Raw genomic sequence first — 21,773 nt, 5'->3', positions numbered from 1 at the left:
ACACTACATACCAGTCAATTAAAGTATAACATCTTTTTAGATGACACTATATATCTTATGTAGAAATTAAGTTGGTTTGATACTGATATTATAACCATTGTAGGAAAACTCAAAAAACATTTAAAAAAATAGTAAAAAGTTATTTGGTACTAACAAGAGAGTAATTACAATTCTACTAGGCATAAGTATCTTTCATGCCAGTGTAATGACAATACATTCATTTCAATAACCTCATCACATATACTCCAACGATGTGAACTACATATTCAAGATAATATGATTTTTTTCTCTCAATAACCTAACACGGGCTGATTTGTCTCCTTATTGAAATGCAAGGCTCTCAATTACAAAATTAAATGACTCCATTTTTTTTTGTTTATGCAATCAACCCTCAATAATAATTCGCTTATCCAATAGAAGGCAAAGTTCATCGGGTCATGTAGGTAAATACACTCTCAATCCTTAAACTCGAATCATTCATCAAAAGATACCTACGTTAATATCTCAAATCACTCATAATTTATCACCAACACTTGCGAATTTGCAATCCAATTACAACAATCACCATGCACGTAAACATTTCAAAAAAAACCTACGCCGTATAAATTTAATTAATTCCAGGATGATTAATTATCTTAATCTTAAATAAATAGGCAATTAGGCCATGAAACACATTTTTTTAGTTCTTACGACTCAAATTTCAACAATTTTATGACAAGACAAAAAAATCAATTCCCCTAAAACCTATTACAACGGTTCAAAAATTCAAATATCCCCTTTGTAAGAAATTATATCTCACAAATTATTTAATTAATATTTTTTTTTTAAAAAAAACTTTGGTGTTTCCCCCCAATTATCCACACTTCCAAATATTTAGGAAACACTTTTCCCGCTCCTTCCCACTTTCTCTCTCCTCTCTTATTTTTAAAACCCTTCTTCTCCCCTTCACTCCACACTCCCCCCTTCCTTTTCGCCGCCACAATAATCCGATCTCCTCACTTTCTCTCTCTTCCCAAGTTTTCTCCCTCCTCAGCGAAGCTTCTCATCAATGGCGACGCGTAAGTCTGCCAGGAAGAAGCCTTCTTCACCTTCTTCCTCACCTGCTTCTGCTTCTGCGTCTGCGTCGGCTTCGGCTTCGGCTTCGTTGAAGAGTAAGAGGAGAAAGGTGGAGGTTAAGGATGAGGAGATTGTTAACAATGGTGGAACTGAAAGTACGGAGATGAGTCTTACTGTTGAGGGAGAAGAGATAGCGGATGAGGAAATCGTGGAATCTCCGGCTGGTTCTGGCCGGAAAAATACTCGGAAAATTGTTAAGAAGGAGGAGACGGACTGTAGATTCCTCGGCGATCCGGTTTCTGCTGATGAAGCTAAGCTGCGTTGGCCTCATCGCTATCCTGATAAGGTCTTCTTTTTTCTTCCCACATATAATTGAAATTTCTTTGGAATTTGTCATTTTGTGAGCTTAATTTATTTTGATTTTTGCTGGTAATGTAGGCGGAACAAGGAACCAAGAAACCCAAAACGTAAGACTAGCAATTATATGTTTGAGGTTTGATTTTTTTTTTTTCAGTGTGAAAATGATGGAATTATGTGTAATGGGGTTGTGGGAATTGTTGCAGTTCCCAGGATGATGATGATGAGCTCATACTAGCAAAATGTCACTATTTGAAAGCTGAAGTTGATGGTACCAAGATCTTCGATTTGAATGATGACGCTCATGTTCAGGTTACTCCCTAAATCCAGTCCTTGCAGCATGAAATGTGCAAAAAGATTAAGTGATTGAGTTTTTTTTAATGGTAATATGTAAAATTTGGATGACTGGAGCTCAAATAATGTTAGTGCAAGGCTCAATTTCACTTGAAATTCTTCTGAGAATTGGTAAAAGGGGTCCAATATCTTCACATGATTTTGGGTAATATGTAAAATTTGGATGCCTGAATCTCAATGATATTAGTACACGGCTCAATTTCACTCGAAATTCTTGGTAGTAGGGGTTCAATCTCTATAAACGAGCTACAATTAGGTTAGCGTTATATGCTTTTCGTAAAGTTTACACCTTTATTAAGTTCAATTGTATGTATTCGATGGTGTGGATTGTATTAAGTTCAATTGTATGTATTCAAGTCTACACCTTTATTAAGTTCAATTGTATGTAATCAAGTCTACACCTTTATTAAGTTCAATTGTATGTATGCAAGTCTACACCTTCATTAAGTTCAATTGTATGTATTCAATGTTGCGGATTGAAAAATTATTACTTTGAACTTAAGTTGATAACCCTAATGCTTGAATTGTATTATGAGAGCAACAGTTCTATATTAAAGATTACACATTTGCATTTACTCATAGATTATATAATTCGGTTTACTTGGAATATATGAAGTATTAATGAGGGGTGCCTATAGATATGGAAAGCAGTATGCAGATTTGTTATGAATCAACTCCTAATTTGTAATGAAAACTGCTGGATTTGAGCAAAAACTGTCTCTGGAATCTATCTAAAACCTTGAATTTTGTGTTCAGTCCGAAGAAGGTAAACTGCCGTACATCTGTAAGATCGTCGAAATGTTTGAGGGAGTTGATGGTTTTCTGTATTTCAGAGCGCAATGGTATTACAGATCCGTGGACACTGTAAGTCAAAGACCAACAACCTTCTTCTATGTACATGCAGGGATGCACATTCTGATTCTTATTGATTGCTATTATCTGAAACTGTATAGGTTATAAAAGAGAGTATTACTTTAAAGGAGACAAAACGGGTGTTTGCTTCTGAAGTCATGGATGATAATCCATTGGATTGTCTTGTTGAAAAGCTGAACATTGTCAGGGTTGCTCTTGATGTAAGTTTCCTGAACAATTCTTCCTTACCTTAAACACCTGTTTTACAAGGTTAGCTTATTGGCAAAAGTCCTAAAATTGTGATGTTCTCATGGCAGTTAGATATAGATTCGAAAATGTCAGCCATTCCAGACTGCGACTACTATTATGATCTGAAGTACTTGCTGCCTTACTCCTCTTATATAGTACCACCTCCAGGTGTTTTACTATGCTTTAATGTTAATGTGAATTAGTTGCCTTGATGTACAATAGTTTCTAACCATAAACTTGGTTACAGAGACAACAAGTCCTATTGGAAGTGAATCCCAATCTACAATTTCTAACGACATCGAGGTTGACGGAGCCGTTGCTGATAAGAAATCTGATTCTGCCGAGGTTAATCAAGGGAAGAAGGCACACAACCCAGAGACAACACTACTAGATTTATATTGTGGTTGTGGAGCTATGTCCACCGGTTTATGCTTAGGTGCAAACTTGTGTGGGACTAACCTTGTAACGGTAAGTGTATCAAACATGAATCTTATCAAAATACATTTCCTCTATGGTATATTCTGTTGATTGTTAATGGTTGTTATTATGTGTGCAGAGGTGGGCTGTTGACTTCAATGAAAATGCATGCCAGAGTGTTGCACTAAATCATCCAGAAACAAATGTAATATATGGAGTTATTTTGTTTTCAAATAAAATTCTATAGGTCTATGGATGGTTCAATTTAATCATTCATATTTCTAATGCAGGTACGAAATGAGTCTGTCGGGGACTTTTTGAAGTTGTTGAAAGAGTGGCCGAAGATCTGTGCATCCTTTGGCTTAATTAAAAGTGAAAACACAAATGAAAAAATTGATGCCATGGTTGTGGAGGACGATGAGGACGATGACGGTGCTGAGAATGATTCTGGCAAAGATGATAATAAAGATGAGGGAGAGATATTTGAGGTTGAAAAGGTTATCGGGATCTGTTATGGCGACCCTACAAAGAGTGGTACACCAGAGCTTCACTTCAAGGTATTTGTACTTGAAATGAAATAAAATGTTAACAATTTGTTTCAATATAGCATTATAGCTAAAGGCATATGTTTAAACGTGAAATGATTGAACATAAATAATAGTATGTGGTTGGGAATTTATAGGTATCCTGGAATTTTCATTTGCAAGGTATTATTTAGTTTGTCTTTATTGTACTTGTACCCATTATAACTTATTCTTTTTTTGAAAAACAAGTCTTACGTATTTGAAATCTTCGGTCGTGCAAATTGTTAATCTATGCAAGTATGGTGTAATATTTAGTCAGTTTTAGCCTAATGTTGGCAATTATGACAGTCCATGGGTAATAGAGTAGCATTTAATAGCATTGCAAGCTTCTTGCTGACCTGCTATCATACACAAATACTGTGATTCACAAAATCATAATGACATATTCTATAGTTTCAGTTGACATCAGATCCATAGTGGAAGCAAGAACTATTGAATAAATGTTTGTACTACTTTATAGAAATATGAAAAGAAAAAGGAAGGTAGTTGATTTATAGTTGATGTTGTGCATGCTTCTTCTATGGATATGGAACTTGTTTGTATGTTCAATGTGATTCGTCTAATATTAGTACTGGTTGTTGGGATTCATATAAGTTTATGAAATTATGTCTCTCAATATGTACAGGTTCGGTGGAAGGGATATGGAGAGGAGGAAGATACATGGGAACCTTTGGAGGGGCTAAGGTAAGAAACCTGAACGACTTTGCAAACTAAATTTCTAATGTAGCTCTTTTCTAATTCTTTTCCTCCCTAAATCAGCAATTGTCGTGAAAAGATCGGAGAATTTGTGAAGGAGGGATACAAGCAAAAAATTCTGCCTTTTCCGGTAAATTACTTTGGTCCTAGTTAGTTGCTTTTCCGAAAGACTCAAAATTGGAATTCATAATTTGCTGTTCTACCTGTTCTTAGGGTGACGTTGATGTAGTTTGTGGTGGACCTCCATGCCAAGGGATAAGCGGATTCAATCGGTTCAGAAATACAGAGAACCCACTTGCCGATCCTAAAAACGAACAGCTTGTAGTCTACATGGATGTAGTTGATTATTTGAAGCCAAAATACGCGTTAATGGAGAACGTGGTCGACCTAATAAAATTCGCTAAAGGTTTCTTAGGGAGATACGCCCTTGGAAGGTTGGTGGACATGAACTACCAAGCTAGAATGGGAATGATGGCGGCTGGTGCCTACGGACTTCCGCAATTTCGCATGCGGGTTTTCATTTGGGGTGCACGGCCCTCAGAGGTAAGATTTTAAGTACATTAGTTAACTTGATTGGTTTTGTATGAAGAATCTATGATTTAATAAACTTTTGAGCATGTACATCAAATTTTGGTTTGAAAAGAATGTTCATATAATTTAAAGGGGATATATAATCTAGGGTTTGTCTTATGGATGCAGAAATCTGTTATTATCTTAAACTACATACTCATCCTATTGCTTAATATAACAATACACTATTATTGCTTATTTGCTTTTGAACCAGTCCAACGTTTGAACCAACTAGAGAATTGTTGACTCCTTTATTGAAATTTAGAAAGAGGTGATAGTCACGAATTAGTATTTTCTTCTTTAGATGTTTATGGGATTTAAGTTAAGTAAGACCTAACTTAACTTTGAATGATTTATATTATGTAATCTTGTGAAGAGGTTTGATTTCAGATTTTAGGGGTTTGAAAGATTTATTTAGGAATGTGCATTTTGATTCTTATGAATCTAAAATACAATTTCTATAGCCGAAGCACATTAATTCATTTTGTAGTTAGATATTCCTTCCTTTGTAACAAATGATTTGCCAAATAATCAAACTAACAGTTGTTCAAAATAGTGATGAATCCAAATGATGACTTAGACAATGTTGATGGCTGTTTGAGTGTTTGGTTATGTTGTTACTTTTTGGCGGCGTTTTTTTTTTTGGCAAGGGGGGGGGGGGGGGTGGTTAGGTTGTGGAATTCATAGATTCTCTGTAGTTAACTCTGATAAACAAGCAGAAGTACTCACTATATTTTGATAGATATCTGGCTTTGCTTTCATACCTAAACTTGGATTTGTTAAACCTAAATAATGTTGGGAGTAATTTCTTCTCTCAAATAAACTCCAAACAGAACTTAATTTAAGCAAATCTAAGCAACTTTTGGCAAGCTTGCAAGTGTTTATCTCATAGCTAGTTTAGCATTTGCTGATTGCATGTTGTGTTTTTTTTTAAAGGAGGTGCTAATTACATTTTTTGTTCTATGCAGAAATTGCCTCAGTATCCACTGCCCACTCATGACCTTGTTCTAAGAGGTGTTATTCCTACAGAGTTTGAGGTATGAAACTGAATCGCAGTTCATTTGTATACACTGCATTTCTCTATTCATCTGATTAATATTTTAAAGTCTCAAGCAACACTGAAATTCGCTCTAAATTCATTATAGATGAACACAGTTGCTTTTAATGAAGGACACACTGTTCAGTTAGAGGACAAACTTTTTCTTGGTGATGCTATCTCTGATATGCCAGAGGTAAGGGATAAATTCCAGGATACCGTCAAACTACTTTTGTCTCTGGTTTATTATTTCTGATCCAAAATATCCTTTGGTATTTATGTTGGTGTTGTGGCAAAAAAGATAACTAATGACGAGAATCGCGATGAGATGCCATATAGCCGTCCTCCAGAAACCGAGTTCCAACGCTTTATCAGGATGACAAAAGAAGGTAATAACAATGAGTTTTAATTTCTGGTTGTGTGTTTAAGTTACAAAGATATGTACAATTGTTGTATTGGTTTGCCAACTGATCTTTGAGATCTGTCTTCTTATGTTGCAGCTATGCTCGGTTCATCTAATAGCTCAGAAATGATAACCAAACTCTATGACCACCGACCCCTTAGATTAAACACGGATGATTTTCAAAGGGTGTGTAGGATCCCTAAGAAAAAGGTATATTTTCAACATTTACTTGTATTGTATAGTTGTATCCTTTCTACTTCGATTTTCGGATTAATAAGAGTTGTTCTTTTTTTCAGGGAGCAAACTACCGTGATTTACCAGGAGTGTTGGTTGGTCCTGACAACAAAGCTAAGCGGGATCCTGACGTTGAAAAGGAACTTTTACCCTCTAAGAAACCCTTGGTAAGCATTTCAAAACCTTGTACTTATATCAGATTTTCTAGTCATAAACCATTACACAGCTACATCCTTCCCCTAGGACTTAGCCAAATTAAAGACAATATGAACCTCAAGAAAGTGGGGCTACATGGTAAAAGAGTTCATAAATAATACATTTACCAAATTAAGATTCACTCTTGTTTGATGTTGTGCTCTCTTTAAACTTTTACGGCTCTTGTTTTCTGGGCAGGTTAGAAGTCAAATTTAATGCAAAAGTAGTAAAAAATTATAGGTCCCTAGAATTGTGTGCTTGTAATACCCAATCTGAATTTGCTGGTCTTGTGTTCTTTCTACAAAGCTAAACCTACAAAGCATATAATAACCTATTTTTCTTTCAATATTTAGCTAAGGTGCAAATTATTACAATTGGCTTTATGTGTGATCACACTTAAGTACTTAACTAGTTATCTTTTCTAAAGCAGTACATTAGTAAGTTTTGGTGAAAGATTTTTAATTTTATTGCTTGCTGATAGGTGCCAGAGTATGCCCTTTCCTTTGTAGGAGGAACATCTTCAAAGTAAGTTAAACATTTCTTATTAGCATTTCAATTTACAAAAATGTTCCACTGTATATTTTACATTTTCCTAACATTCTTACAATGACATTGTAGGCCATTTGCGCGGTTATGGTGGGACGAAACTGTTCCCACCGTGGTTACTAGGGCGGAGCCCCATAACCAAGCCATACTCCATCCTTTACAAGATAGAGTGCTCTCTATCCGGGAAAATGCGAGGTTGCAAGGCTTTCCCGACTATTATAAGCTTGTGGGTGACATCAAAGCCAGGTAAATCTTATTTTACTTGCGTAGTACTAGACCTGATCAAATTGCGGGCCGGATTCGGTTTGGGACGGACCATGACTCAAATTCTGCCCGCTATGTCAGGTTGGGCTAAACTTCAGCCCGAAAAATTCTGCCCAAAACCTGCTTTTTCGGGCCAGCCTAAATTCATAACTAAAAACACAATTTTGAGTTGTCCAAAACCCACCCAGAAAAATAAAAGTTCGAGACGACCTCGATTAAAATTTGCTTAAGCCCGCTGTTTTCCGTGTCGGGCAGGGCCAGTGAGCTGGGCTCATGATGATCAAGTCTACTTAGTACCAAAAAGAAATTCAACGAAAAAATCTTTAGGCTATTCTTGAAGTAGATTATTTATAGATTTGTGCCCTATATAATCTATATATGTTTCTTGTTCTTTAGGTATATCCAAGTGGGAAATGCGGTTGCAGTTCCCGTGGCCCGAGCATTAGGCTATGCTCTTTCGGTTGCATTGACAAGCGATTGCGACTTGGATGGGCCGTTGTTGACATTGCCTGCGAGGTTTCCAAATCTGCAAGAAATCCCGTCTTCTCCCTCTGTTGAAGACAACTCCTAGTCATGCGAACTCTTAATTTATTTCACATTGACGAATTTGTACGTCATATGTAGTGTACAACTCATTTATTTGCTTGTATTAGCTATTACATTCATCAAAAGGATTGAGCTCTATCTCTAAAGACTAGCATTAGATACCGACGATTCAACTTAAAACGTTTAACTAAGTTTAGTTGAATCACGGTCTTTGCTTGTAGCTAGATACTATGTACTCATGTATTATTATATTTATCAAATTCATTGAGCTCATATTAACACAACACCTTCCATCATTTGCATTAGATACCACTCCATAACCTTCCTCACTTCGGACTATCCTTCAAAAGTCCATTTATTCCGAGTTTCCCAAATTATATAGCAGCAAGTAGTAAGAAAATCCCCCCCCCCCCCCTCTACGAAACACACTACTCCATGACTTTATTGGTCTCTAAGTGACAAAGCTTCTAACTTTTGGACTGCACTTTCCTGCCAAACCTTTGGGCTGGCCTGGCCCAAGACCTGATGTAGCCCGGCTTGACAAAAGACACCAAATTTAGTAAAATTAGAATTAGGCCCTGCAGCCCATAGGCTTGGGCTGGGCCGGCCCGAGATCTAACCTGGCATGAAAAACACGACGTGGCACGTGAATGAAAAACCATGGCCTGACACGACAAAGCACACTAATTTTAGTAAAATTAGACTTAGGCCCTACAGCGTGTAGGCCTAAGCCGGACCTGGACCATATTTTGTCTTTTCGGCCCGTCCCCATGTAGAGTGGTTTGGGGTGGGTTGGGCCCATTTAGACACACGGCCTGAAGCCCGGCCAGAACCGACCAGTGGCCATCTTTAGACCTCACTAATAATAACACATTCATTTAGAGCATGTAAAGTTGTTCCTCCCACTCTTCTACACACACCGCGCATAAGCTCAATCGCGGCTATACGAGTATGGACTGCCTCGAACAATTTAATTCGAGGCAGCGATTAGGATTTCAAATGCTATACCATAAGCTGTTGTTAGACATAGAACTATAGAAAACTCCCTTCCTTTACATAATCACCAATAATAGCACAATAAGCTCATTGAACCAAAAATCTTCTGTCCTCTAAATCCCAGCAAATAATATCCTAACTTGACACTTCTCACATCAGCAAATCCTCTGTTTTTACAGCCTATAATATCTCAATTAACTATACTAATGATCAATCTTGTTCATTGAAGTATATTTCCATGTTTGTGTCATTAATTGTGATAAACTATGAAACCTCAAATTATGATAATATACCAATGAGGTTTTAGCTCAAACAGTAAATACTATGATAATATCAGACCAAGTAACAAAAACAGATGATCTTCAACAAAAAAAAAAAAAAAAAAAAAACAAGAACAGATAATAAAACTTCCATTTCAGACCATAGAGAATCATTGTATTATTATTTCAGAAATGCAAATACAATAAAAAGAAATGAAAAACTCTGAAAAACTCTTACATGAAGCAAATTCATCCTAAAATACTTAATTGAGTTGATCATTTGATGATTTGTAGGGAAATGGTGGCAACCGCAACACTGCTTGTTCAGCTTGAGTTGGGTCTGAACTCCATAACTACCAAAACAAAAACAAAAACAAGAATCAAATTAATTCACAATTTAAACTTGCAATTATTAATCACAATTTCAATTAAAAATTAAAAACTAAGCTCATCAACTAGTTTATTTGGCAAAAACAAGAATCAAATTAATTCACAATTTAAACTTGCAATTATTAATCACAATTTCAATTTAAAATTGAGCTCATCCACTAGTTTATTTGGCAAAAACAAGAATCAAAGTAATTCACAGCAATTATTAATCACAATTTCAATTTAAAATTGAGCTCATCCACTAGTTTATTTGGCAAAAACAAGAATCAAAGTAATTCACAATTTAAACGTGCAATTATTAATCACAATTTCAATTATTAAAAATTTAAAACTAAGCTCATCAACTAGTTTATTTGGCAAAAACAAGAATCAAATTAATTCACAATTTAAACTTGCAATTATTAATCACAATTTCAATTAAAAATTGAGGTCGTCAACTAGTTTAATCAAAGAGATAGTGAGAGAGATGAAGATTAATTACAGGGTCTTGAAGAACAGGCTTGGTATCATCTTTGGCGACGACATAAGGAGGTTTTTCAGTCTTCTTCTGCTTCTCGTTCTCTCTCTTTGAACCCACTTCCATTTTTTCTCTAGTTTTGCAGAAAATAAAATTGGGATTTAGGGTTTTAGCTTTACCAAAGCAAAAATTCAAATTAATTTTGGTGGGTTTTTTTGGTATTTGGCTTCTTTAGTGGGGCTTTTTGGTCATTCCAAAAAGAATCGATTTTGTTCTTCAAGTTTGAAGCTTTTTTCCAGAAATGGTGATATGGAAGATCAAACTAACTGTGTTTGGAAACTTGGTTAGCAAAGATATGTTTGAAAATACACATTTAACATTACATAACATGATTCATAGGCATTTGGTTGTGTAAGGGCCGAGCTCAGGCTTTTGAACAAGCCCGGCCCGCTTGTGATGAGCCGGGCCGGTCCGAACATTTCAAAAATGAAGCCCATGTGTTCGTGTCCCGGGTCGGGTTAGACCATCGTGTCTAAGCGTATTTTTTACTAAATTTAGCGTGTTTTGTCGTGTCGGGTCGGGTCATATCGTGCCTTGTCGTGCTTTCCCCATAAATGCGGCCTAGAACCGACGCACGACTTCATGCCCGTGCCGGACCGGTACCATTATTAATAGCCATTAGCACGGGTGATCGTCTACGATACTCAAATAACACGGAATAATGTTATGTGTGTGATGTAAATAGTAGATGGCTAGGTTGATGGACTTGTGAGAGATGCCGATATAGTAGGGAGTGGAATAATTTTTAATATTCTTTGTACTTTTTGAGGTGCTATTGAATTACTTTTATTCTTACTTTCTAACTTGTGATTTTGATTTAAGCAACCTAGAATTTCTAACATGATAAAGATGGGAAAATAGGAAATGCCAAATTTTGTTATTTATATCAAGCCAACTTTATTTTCATACCTTAAACTTGTGATTTGTGAACCTCTCATAATATTCTGTTCTAATATCTTCATGTTACAATTTGTTAGGTCCTTTTAATCTCTCATAATATTCCATGTTATCACATAATTTCCTTAAATAATATGGGGTACATATATAATACGTATTTACAAGACTCGATAATATATTATTGGAAGAAAATCTCCCAATTAATATTTACAATATGCAGATCCCTAATTTATAGAGACGAGATCTTTTAACTTTTCACCTTCCTTTCCGATAACAAAAATCTAGGGAATTATTTTCTTTTTAATAAAAAAAAACCAGTTGAAATTTTTTGCAATGGTAGATGCAATTCAAGATACTCCATTGACTCAATTCCAACAACAAGGTCTTAATAAAAGGAATCCCCAAATTTCCAGAACACACAAAATTATAATTTTATAAATAAATTTTAATTTAATTTAATTTTAATTTTAATTTTAATTTTAATTTTAATTTTAATTTTAATTTTAATTTTAATTTTAATTTTAATTTTAATTTTAATTTTAATTTTAATTTTAATTTTAATTTTAATTTTAATTTTAATTTTAATTTTAATTTTAATTTTAATTTTAATTTTAATTTTAATTTTAATTTTAATTTTAATTTTAATTTTAATTTTAATTTTAATTTTAATTTTAATTTTAATTTTAATTTTAATTTTAATTTTAATTTTAATTTTAATTTTAATTTTAATTTTAATTTTAATTTTAATTTTAATTTTAATTTTAATTTTAATTTTAATTTTAATTTTAATTTTAATTTTAATTTTAATTTTAATTTTAATTTTAATTTTAATTTTAATTTTAATTTTAATTTTAATTTTAATTTTAATTTTAATTTTAATTTTAATTTTAATTTTAATTTTAATTTTAATTTTAATTTTAATTTTAATTTTAATTTTAATTTTAATTTTAATTTTAATTTTAATTTTAATTTTAATTTTATTACGCGTCTTCTATTATTCAAAGAGCTGTCACCCTAATATCCCAAAAATCCAAATTCCAACTCACACTTTCTTCTCTAATCTTTCCACCTCAAAACCCCACCATTAACACCCAATTCCACCCCACTTTCTCTCTCCTCCCCCCATCAATGGCAAAAACAACAACAACAACCCTGTTCATCTTCTTCTTCCTCCTTCTTTCTCTGTCCTCTGCAGATGACAAATCCGCCATGGATGAGTTCTTAAACTCCTTCACATCAACCCCTCCTTCTGGGTGGGATTCCTCCACAGATTTCTGCAAATGGAAGGGTGTTAACTGTGATAGTAGCAGCAGGGTTACCTCCATTACTATTTCTTCTCAATCTCTCAATGCAACTATCCCTCCTTCCCTCAATACTTTATCTCAGCTCACTACTCTCTCTTTCCAGAACAATCATTTTGTTGGGGCTTTTCCTTCCTTAGCTAATCTCTCTCTTCTTCAAAACGCTTTCTTCGATTTCAACAATTTTAGTTCAATCCCATCTGGGGCTTTTTCTGGGTTGAGTTCACTCCAAATTCTGTCTATGACCTTTAATGTCGATCTTGCGCCATGGCCGTTTCCAATTGAGCTCACTGATTCGTCAAGTTTGGTTAGTTTTTATGCTAATAACGCGAATATGGAAGGGTCGATTCCTGATGTGTTCGGGTCGTTTCCCGGGTTGCAGAATCTGAGGTTAAGCTACAATAATTTAAACGGGTCGTTACCTGGTTCATTAAACGGGTCTGCAATTCAGAATTTCTGGGTGAATAATATCGGGTTATCGGGTTCGATTGAAGTGGTTTCGAGTATGACCCAACTAGCTCAGGTATGGCTTCATGGTAATAAGTTTACTGGTTCAATTCCTGATTTATCTGCTTGTACTGAAATATTTGATCTTCAACTTAGGGATAATCAATTTAGTGGGATTGTTCCACCTTCAATTGTTTCTTTGCCTAAATTGTTGAATGTAACACTTCAGAACAATGAACTTCAAGGGCCATTACCTGATTTTCCTAAAACAGTTGAGAAAGTTGAGATTGGGAATAATAAATTTTGTAGGAATACAACTGGGGAATGTGATCCTCAAGTTACTGCTTTGCTTCAAATTGCTGGTGATTTAGGGTACCCTATAAAGTTAGCTGATTCTTGGAATGGTAATGATGCTTGTAATCGATGGACTTTTATCACCTGTGATTTGAATGGAAATGTTATTACTGTGAATTTTGCAAAACAAGGGTTTTCAGGGACAATTTCTCCTGCATTTGCAAATTTGACATCGTTGACGGATTTGTATTTGAGTGATAATAACTTGACTGGTACTATTCCTAGTAGCTTAACTTCATTAACCCATCTTAAGAAGATTGATATTACTAATAATGACATTAGTGGGAAAGCTCCGAGTTTTAGGCCTGAGGTGGATTTGATTCATTCCGGGAATAAGAATTTCGGTAAGGATGTTCTTCCTCCTGGTTCACCGGGTTCCCCGGGTAATTCCACTTCTCCAACGAGTGGGGGGTCGAAGGGTTCTTCGGTTTCTCCTGGTACGGTGGTAGGTGTGGTGATTGCGGTTCTTGTTTTTGTCGTGGTTGTGATGTTTGTGTTGTACAAGTGTTACATGAAGAAGAAGCACAGGAAGTTCGGGAAGGTTCAGAATCCCGAATCCGGGAATGAGATGGTAATGAAGAACAATAATGTTGTGGTGGGGACCACAACAAATGGCTATGCAGGTGTCCCGAGTGAGTTGCAAAGCCAGAGCAGCGGTGGTGATCATGGTGATTTCCCGGTGTTTGAAGGCGGGAATGTTGCTATCTCAATCCAAGTCCTTAGACAGGTGACGGACAATTTTAATGAGGCGAATATATTGGGACGTGGAGGGTTCGGGGTTGTTTACAAAGGGGAGTTACATGATGGGACTAAGATTGCTGTTAAAAGGATGGAAGCTACAGCAATGGGAACCAAAGGAATGAGTGAGTTTCAAGCTGAAATTGCTGTTCTTACTAAAGTTAGGCATAGACATTTGGTTGCCCTTTTAGGTTTTTGCACCAATGGTCATGAGAGGCTTTTGGTGTACGAGTACATGCCACAAGGGCATTTAGGGCAACATCTTTTTGATTGGCAAGAGTTAGGGTATCCCCCATTAACCTGGAAACAAAGAATCTCGATAGCTTTGGATGTTGGAAGAGGAGTTGAGTATCTACACAGTTTAGCTCAAACAAGTTTTATTCACAGAGATTTGAAACCGTCAAACATTTTGTTGGGAGATGATATGAGGGCTAAGGTTGCAGATTTCGGGTTGGTAAAAAATGCTCCTGATGGTAAATATTCAGTTGAGACTCGATTGGCTGGAACATTTGGCTACCTTGCTCCTGAATACGCTGGTAAGAATCTCACATTCTCACCTAACATTGTTAGGGTTACTTCTATATATCATGCTATTTTAAATTGGGTTGAAAGATTTACTATTCATTGTTCGTGGGTGTCTTTCTGTTGCTAGGGAAGTATTTGATGCAAAATTGTGTAGAAAATTTTCTGTTTGTTCTTTAGCTTGTTTGATACGAAGTATTATTGTTAATAATCCCAATTTGTTTGTCTAATTTGGTCTCTGCGTACTTTATTTTGGGGAGTTTATGATACCTTTAGTGTGTTGATTGGAAATTAATCAAACTATTGGCGAGTCAACTTGGTTTTTTGGTGGATGTATGAGTTAAGTTAAGTCATCTGCATGAATATCTGGTCAGACCTGAACTATATCCAATATTTGTTTATTTTACAGTTACTGCAATCTATTTTGTATAATGTCCCGTGATTGAATGAGAAAAAAGGAGCAATGAGAAGATAATATGATGCGAAGTTGTGAATTATTGTACTGATTTGGATTTTATCTCAAGCAAATCACACTGGCTAGTTGAACTGAGTGTTGAATTGTTGATGTTAAGTTGTTGATTTTTATGTAAGAACTAGCTAGAACAAACTGGTTTATTAAAGCTGTTGTCATATCCTTTCTTGAAGTGTATTCCACTGTTTTTGTAATCTGGAATTGCTGATTTTTCCAAATTACACTCGTATAGTCAAATTCGATCCATTTATTCCTGTATATGTCTCTTACATCTGCTTAACTGAAAGTGTGCTTAGATTTTTTCAAAATTGTTGGAATTGTTGTAATCTGGAATTGCTGATTGTTCCAAATTACACAACTCATGCAGTCATCCTTGAACTTAGTGCTAAATTAGTTCAGTTTGAGGACCCCCTTGAGGCCTTGATGTTATTTCTGATCAATGATCGTCTTAAAGTGTGGGACCAATCGGTTTTTGACATCATTAGCTTAGACTGAAGTTATTGTCTCTTGATATTTGGACATTTTGGTAGACGTAGATCCATCTACGCCCCGAATTAAATGCTAACATGTGTTGTGTTCTTGTTTTCTCCAACAGTTACTGGAAGAGTGACAACCAAAATCGATGTCTATGCATTTGGAGTGATTTTAATGGAGCTTATTACCGGTAGAAAAGCCCTCGACGAGACAATGCCGGACGAAAGATCTCATTTAGTGACGTGGTTCCGCAGAATCTTGATCAACAAGGACAACATCAGAAAATCAATAGACCCTATCCTCGACCCAGATGGCGAAACTTTCGAGAGCATCTCCCGGGTCGCTGAGCTTGCGGGCCATTGCACGGCCCGTGAGCCACATCAGAGACCGGACATGGGCCACGCCGTAAATGTGTTGGGCCCAATGGTCGAGGAGTGGAAACCTTCGTGCCAAGAGGAAGAGGATTCGTATGGCATCGACCTACACTTGAGTCTCCCGCAAGCTTTGCAAAGATGGCAAGCCAACGAGGGGACTTCGACAATGATGAGTGATAATTCCTTTAGCAGGACTCAGGCCAGCATTCCTTCCAAACCCTCGGGATTTGCAGACTCGTTCGACTCAATGGACTGCCGATGAGTACTATGTGTGGCAACTCGGGTCAGGTTCGGGTTTGGTTTTGGGTCACAAATATTGTAAAACATAATATCACTACAAAATATGATAAATAGGTCAAATCTGGTCGATTTCAGGTCATTCGGGTCGGTTCAGTTCAGGCCGGGCTTCTCTCAGTAACTTCAGGTCGGGTTTGAGTCAGGTTATCGGGTCGGGTCAGCCCTACCGATAACTGTCAAGCATCAACTGATGCTAGAAACTTGAACAAATTATTCAGAGCTCAACTGCTGGAGGTAACTGTCGTCTTTCACCCTTCGTGCCTTACAAGATTGCAAGAGTCAGAAGAAATCGTGTTTATTGGTTTCGTGAATTTATTTATTTTGTTACTCACTTAATTATTCTTTGGTTCTTAATTAGTCATTCTGATCTTGTGAGTTTAACAGAAGTTTTATTTAGGGGTGGTTAATTAGTTGGTGTTTTTTTTAGTTGAAATTGGTGGTTGTTAAAAAATGAACAACCACACATGGGTTCGGTATGGGGATATACTAAATGTAACATGGGCTTTGATGAATCTGGGAAAAGAGAAAGCAGTTCATATTTTTGTAACATATTCTTTTATTCTTGTTAATTGTTATTGTTGAAATCTGAAATGAATATTATTGTTTTTTTTCATACTAATCACTTGTCAAAGGCTCGAGTTAATGCAGTCAATCTGATTTTTAATGCTTTCGAGTTTTTTCTGAAGTGCCGTGTCTTCTACATCTTTCAACTGCGTAGGGGTAAGGTTACATGTATCCGAAACCTTAAACCCTAATCGGGTTCCTGTCTATGCAAGAGGGTTGCCGAATATGCTCAATCGCTCTGTTTATCTCGGGGATTAACTAGAGTTGATCAAAATTCGGGTCGGGTCGGGCTTTAACACAAAAAAAATCATGCACAAAACGGGCTCCATAAAGGGCTTGGGTTTTGCCTAAAAATGAATATTTTATGCTACCCAAACATGTAGCTTTTCGGGCCTGGCCAGCGGGCCGGCTATAGATGATCGGGTCTAGGATTAACTCAGACTCGGTCTCTAAGGCCGGGTTTTCAGCAAGCTATTATGTACTAGTAATGATTCTAAACTAGTTATGTGGGTTAAAGAACTTCAATTTAAAAATGATGCAAAGTGATTTACGATAGCACATGAAACTGCGCTCTACTAACATAGAGATGTGCCGAAATCAGTTTTCGACAATAATCCTCAATAATTCCACAAAAGACGGCCATAATGGGCCAAAAAGTGTTAACTCATAATCAGAAATGAGTTGGAGATAAGCTGTAAAAAGGGAATATCTAGTCCTTTTTGTAAATTCTTAATTATGTTCTTAATAAAATTGTCTTATTTTTTATGGTTGATGGTAGGTTGAAGCTGGAAAGTTTGTTGAACATGTTGTAGTTTGAGAGAGACTAATAAAGACTAAAAGAAAGAGCATACGTAAAAGGCGGATGTTGAGGGGAATTAGGAACATGGGTGCTTTCAAGATTATGTGACTTTTTTTTTATTTTTGTAATGTTTCCACATGCCAATTTGTCAATTTTGTGACTTCTTTCAATAGTTGTTCTTTCTTAGCTTCACAGTTTTGTAATACTTCTCTACTTAGATTGTGACACTTTGATAGAGACCAATAATATTCCACCTATCTTGAGTACGTCGAATTACGTGTCCCTTTAATCACGTTCAGAAATAATATTTTCGTATCATACTGGCATGTTCCGAAAAATTTGTGGTATATTGTATACAACTAAAGATGGTTGTAGGTCGGGCCGACCTGAAGTCCGACATGAGCACGAAGTCGTGGGTCGTGGGCTACATTTTATTTTTGAAAAAACACGACATCCCGACCTCGCCCGACACGACAACCCATGGGCCTGGGCCCTGTTTTGAAGTTTCCATCCCATCCCAACACGATGCAAATTGGCCTGGTTTGGGACCGGCACAAAGCCCGACCCGATCCACCACCATCTTTATATATAACCCCTCACTGGTTCAAGGCGTTATTGGCCGGTGAGTTTTTCTAAGGTGAGTGATATTGACATTACAAATTTCACTTGATTAAAGGGTGATAATGACATTAATTATTAGTTACGATGTATGTATTACGAAAATAGAATATGGTGATGCAACATAATCATGCAAAAGGTAGGCGCAGCTCCTTTAATTATATGAATATGAAAAGGACCCCAACCCCCAAATTGTTTCAACTCCGCCTATTATTGCGGACAGTGTTTTCACTAATTGCGACGTTATCAATTGTCCTATTGGTTCAGTGATGATGGGACTGAATTTGGTAGGGAAAACCCTATGTGTCGATCCCCGCAACAACAATTGGGAAAGGAATGAAACCTATTCACCAAAAACTCTCCCCGAATTCGAATTAGCCTTAAAGGTGAAACGGCTGCTAACACCAAAATAACTAATTGCGAACGCAGTATAATAGTGGGGTTAGCATTAGTCCGTTCTAATTCACGATGGGGGACAGGAAAGGGTATAAATAAACGGTAGAGTGTCACCTTGATTATCCCTAACCCCAACGTGGTGGAAATCATCAGTAATGCAACTATGAATCTCATGGAGATTTCGATGGTGCAAATAGACCAGTAATGCAACTATGAATCTCATGTATAGGTCGATGGTGCGAATAGACAAACGTTGCTCTACCGGTGTGCATATAGTCTTTTGTAGACCAATACGGGTCTACTGTAGACCAACGTGGTTCTATATACGTGTAGACCAACCTGGTTCTATACACGTGTAGACCAACGCAGGTCTATGGTAGACCAAAGTGGTTTTACAGTCTTGTAGACCAAAGTTGGTCTACACGTTTGTAGAACCACGTTGGTCTAGTATAGACCCGCATTGGTCTACAAAAGACTAACTTTTCATGCACCTTCGAGAAGCTAGGATGCAAATTTTAAAGTTATGCACCGTACTGTAGGCCGGATTGATATTTATTCTCTTATTTCTTACCTATTCTATTTCTATTCCCTATTTAAAATTATTTTAATATTATTATTAATTTTGATTATTTAAACTGCTGGGAATGGTTAAAAACACCTTGTTGTGATGTTTTACGTGTTTGAATTCATGATGATGATTTTAATTAAAAGAGTTATTATTTTCATATTTGATTATTTATTAGAGCTTGGATTTTTAATGTCTAACCGTAATTTTTATGGTTAATTAAGATTAGGAATTTATTTAAGCTTATTTATGTTGGGGGATTGAATTTTGTTGGGAAAACGTTAGTAAGACACGACTCGACTTAGCACGCTAATTTTAGTAAAATTAGGCAGGTTTAGACGCGACGCATCCCGACACGGCGGTCCATAGATCTCCCTATTTTGAAAGTTTAGTTCGGCCCAGACCTTTTTATAGTGGGCTTGCCTGAACCCCAACCCGTCCCGGCCCACATCCATTTTTAGTCCGTGATGTATGAGTAAAAAGAAACTCGCATTACTAAGGAATAAGGATTCTCAGATTGATTTCTCTTGGGCTCATTTTGCAAGTACACTACACGTCCATCATCCGTCCATGTACCAAAGCCCAAATGCAATATCCTAAACCTTGGCCCACATTTCTTGTTGCCCACATTTCTTATGAGATCCTAATGTCAAGACTTACTTTTTACTACTCCCTCCGTCCCGGAATACTCGACCCAGTTTGACCGGCACAGAGTTTAAGGGACTTGAATTGACTTATTTAATTTAATAGGTAGTAGTTGATAGTGGGGTATTATTTTAATGTAGTTAGTGAGAAATGTGTAAATGGGTGGGGTTGGGGGAGAGTAGGGGTTGAATTTTTAATTATTTTTTGTATGGAGTAGGGGGTAGGTGGGTTAATAGGGGTGGAGTGAGAAATAATATAATATTGTTAGAATATTTCCATTTTTAGAAACAGGTCAAGTATTAAGAGACGGCCCGATAAGAAAAATAGATCAAGTATTTCGGGACGGAGGAAGTATACACCGAGTAAATAACCTTCAATCATTATGAAACACATATCACCAGAATTCTTAGCATTGTACAAGAATAAACCCTTGCTAGAATCTCCGTATTATTTTTCAGACATAATAAGTGTTTTTCAATATTTCACACACTGGAAAATTCAAATTCAATACAAAGATGTCAAACGATGTATTCAATCACAAAAACTAACGGTTATTTTACTATAAACACAACTAAAATCGCAAATTTAACAATTCATAATGCAAGAAAAACATATTTTAATCAATAACCATATTTTAATCAATAACCATATATCTTGAGAATAAGCATGGACCTGGTCTAACCAAACATTATCGACTAGGTGACTATAAAAAATTTCGTACCAGAGCCCGAAAAAAAATTATTATTTGTGTTTCTCTAACAATAAACATGGACCTGGTCTAACCAAACATTATCGACTAGGTGACTATCAAAAATTTCGTACCAGAGCCCAAAAAAAAATTATTATTTGTGTTTCCCGCTCTAAATATAGAGATGACTTGAAATATTGGTTTACACAAACAATATTTTTGCATTGATTCCTTTACCTTTGATCTAACCATCTAATACTCCCCCCTTTTCGAAATAATGAGGGTAAATGTTTGAACATTAATATCTACAATTCAGTATTCATAAAAATATAAAAATTTGATATTCCAAAAGTACATATCGAGACGAATCAAACAAGACTCCAGATTACTATATTTTTCCTTATCCATGAATCACAAATGATAGTCAAATTGAAATATGTGAATAGTGTCAAATGTCAAAGTGTCTCTATTATTTCAAAACGGAGAGAGTATCTCTTTGATGTTTGTTTATACTCGTAAATGTGATATTTAAAAATAATGCAACTCTGTCTGAACGGAGAAACTACTTTAAATTGGCTGTATATTAGGCTGCGTTCTATTCACCTGATTTTCACTTATTTTTCCTGAACTTATCTTATCTGAACTTATCTGAACTTATCTGAACTTAACTGAACTTATCTGAACTTATCTGAACTTATTGGAACTTATCAAAACTTATTTTAGTTATAAATTGTACTTGACCAACCCTTATTTTTCCTGAACTTATCTTATATGAACTTATCTGAACTTATTTTTCCTGAAATAAGTGAAAATAAGGTGAACAGAACAGGGCCTCAGTCCCCCTCTCCCAATTGGCCACAACTACACCTTCTAAAATGCAAAAAGCAGGCCCAAGTCACTCTACTTTTCCTTCTAAAGTGCTGTAAAGAATTGATCAGAATACTTTTGAACTCCCCATTTTTTTTTCTTAAGAATTAAGTATTCGATCTGCTTTATTATGATTCTTTAATCATGAGATTATAATTTCTCTAATCATTATAATTGCTATCATTAATTAAAAATCTATAGCTAATTAAGCTTATTATTGAGAGATTTAAAGC

The 21,773-nt window shown here is 35.9% G+C and overlaps 3 protein-coding genes across 4 annotated transcripts; 2 read left to right on the top strand and 1 right to left on the bottom strand.

The window, feature by feature from the left end:
* The first annotated feature begins 918 nt into the window (after nucleotides 1-918).
* On the top strand, nucleotides 919-8,643 carry LOC110797359 (DNA (cytosine-5)-methyltransferase CMT3). The gene is made up of 20 exons (XM_022002468.2): nucleotides 919-1,402; nucleotides 1,495-1,523; nucleotides 1,620-1,725; nucleotides 2,524-2,631; nucleotides 2,721-2,840; nucleotides 2,937-3,036; nucleotides 3,116-3,336; nucleotides 3,425-3,490; nucleotides 3,576-3,842; nucleotides 4,495-4,553; nucleotides 4,629-4,695; nucleotides 4,779-5,108; nucleotides 6,104-6,172; nucleotides 6,281-6,367; nucleotides 6,473-6,560; nucleotides 6,672-6,784; nucleotides 6,871-6,975; nucleotides 7,485-7,528; nucleotides 7,622-7,795; nucleotides 8,210-8,643. Exons 1-20 carry the CDS (start codon nucleotides 1,049-1,051, stop codon nucleotides 8,382-8,384), a joined length of 2,682 nt encoding a protein of 893 aa, XP_021858160.2. The 5' UTR covers nucleotides 919-1,048; the 3' UTR covers nucleotides 8,385-8,643.
* A 1,105-nt stretch (nucleotides 8,644-9,748) lies between these two features.
* LOC110797341 (uncharacterized) lies at nucleotides 9,749-10,838 on the bottom strand. Its single transcript, XM_022002444.2, has 2 exons — nucleotides 10,487-10,838; nucleotides 9,749-9,968 (listed from the first exon to the last, which is right to left on the bottom strand). Exons 1-2 carry the CDS (start codon nucleotides 10,586-10,588, stop codon nucleotides 9,879-9,881), a joined length of 192 nt encoding a protein of 63 aa, XP_021858136.1. The 5' UTR covers nucleotides 10,589-10,838; the 3' UTR covers nucleotides 9,749-9,878.
* Nucleotides 10,839-12,446: 1,608 nt separating this feature from the next.
* LOC110797358 (receptor-like kinase TMK4) lies at nucleotides 12,447-17,017 on the top strand. 2 transcript variants are annotated; one of them, XM_022002467.2, is made up of 3 exons: nucleotides 12,447-14,795; nucleotides 15,849-16,389; nucleotides 16,477-17,017. In XM_022002467.2, the coding sequence occupies exons 1-2, from the start codon at nucleotides 12,548-12,550 to the stop codon at nucleotides 16,361-16,363; spliced, it is 2,763 nt and encodes a 920-aa protein (XP_021858159.1). In that variant the 5' UTR covers nucleotides 12,447-12,547; the 3' UTR covers nucleotides 16,364-16,389; nucleotides 16,477-17,017. The 2 variants fall into 2 exon arrangements, with proteins under 2 accessions (XP_021858159.1, XP_021858158.1); XM_022002466.2 differs by having other exon boundaries at nucleotides 15,849-17,017.
* Nucleotides 17,018-21,773: the final 4,756 nt, after the last annotated feature.

The sequence above is a fragment of the Spinacia oleracea genome, chromosome 4, assembly GCF_020520425.1.
Source record: "Spinacia oleracea cultivar Varoflay chromosome 4, BTI_SOV_V1, whole genome shotgun sequence".
Classification (NCBI taxonomy): Eukaryota; Viridiplantae; Streptophyta; class Magnoliopsida; order Caryophyllales; family Amaranthaceae; genus Spinacia; species Spinacia oleracea.
Note: the sequence above shows the minus strand (reverse complement) of the source record. Positions and strands in the feature narration are given on the sequence as shown.

Bases quoted from the DNA above. Each gene is read 5' to 3' on its own strand.
- LOC110797359 (XM_022002468.2), top strand. From the start codon at position 1,049: ATGGCGACGCGTAAGTCTGCCAGGAAGAAGCCTTCTTCACCTTCTTCC. The intron at 1,524-1,619 runs GTAAGACTAGCA...GAATTGTTGCAG, and splicing joins GGAACCAAGAAACCCAAAAC to TTCCCAGGATGATGATGATG. The intron at 6,976-7,484 runs GTAAGCATTTCA...GCTTGCTGATAG, and splicing joins TACCCTCTAAGAAACCCTTG to GTGCCAGAGTATGCCCTTTC.
- LOC110797341 (XM_022002444.2), bottom strand. From the start codon at position 10,588: ATGGAAGTGGGTTCAAAGAGAGAGAACGAGAAGCAGAAGAAGACTGAA. The intron at 9,969-10,486 runs GTAATTAATCTT...TTGTTTTGGTAG, and splicing joins AGCCTGTTCTTCAAGACCCT to TTATGGAGTTCAGACCCAAC.
- LOC110797358 (XM_022002467.2), top strand. From the start codon at position 12,548: ATGGCAAAAACAACAACAACAACCCTGTTCATCTTCTTCTTCCTCCTT. The intron at 14,796-15,848 runs GTAAGAATCTCA...TTTCTCCAACAG, and splicing joins CCTTGCTCCTGAATACGCTG to TTACTGGAAGAGTGACAACC.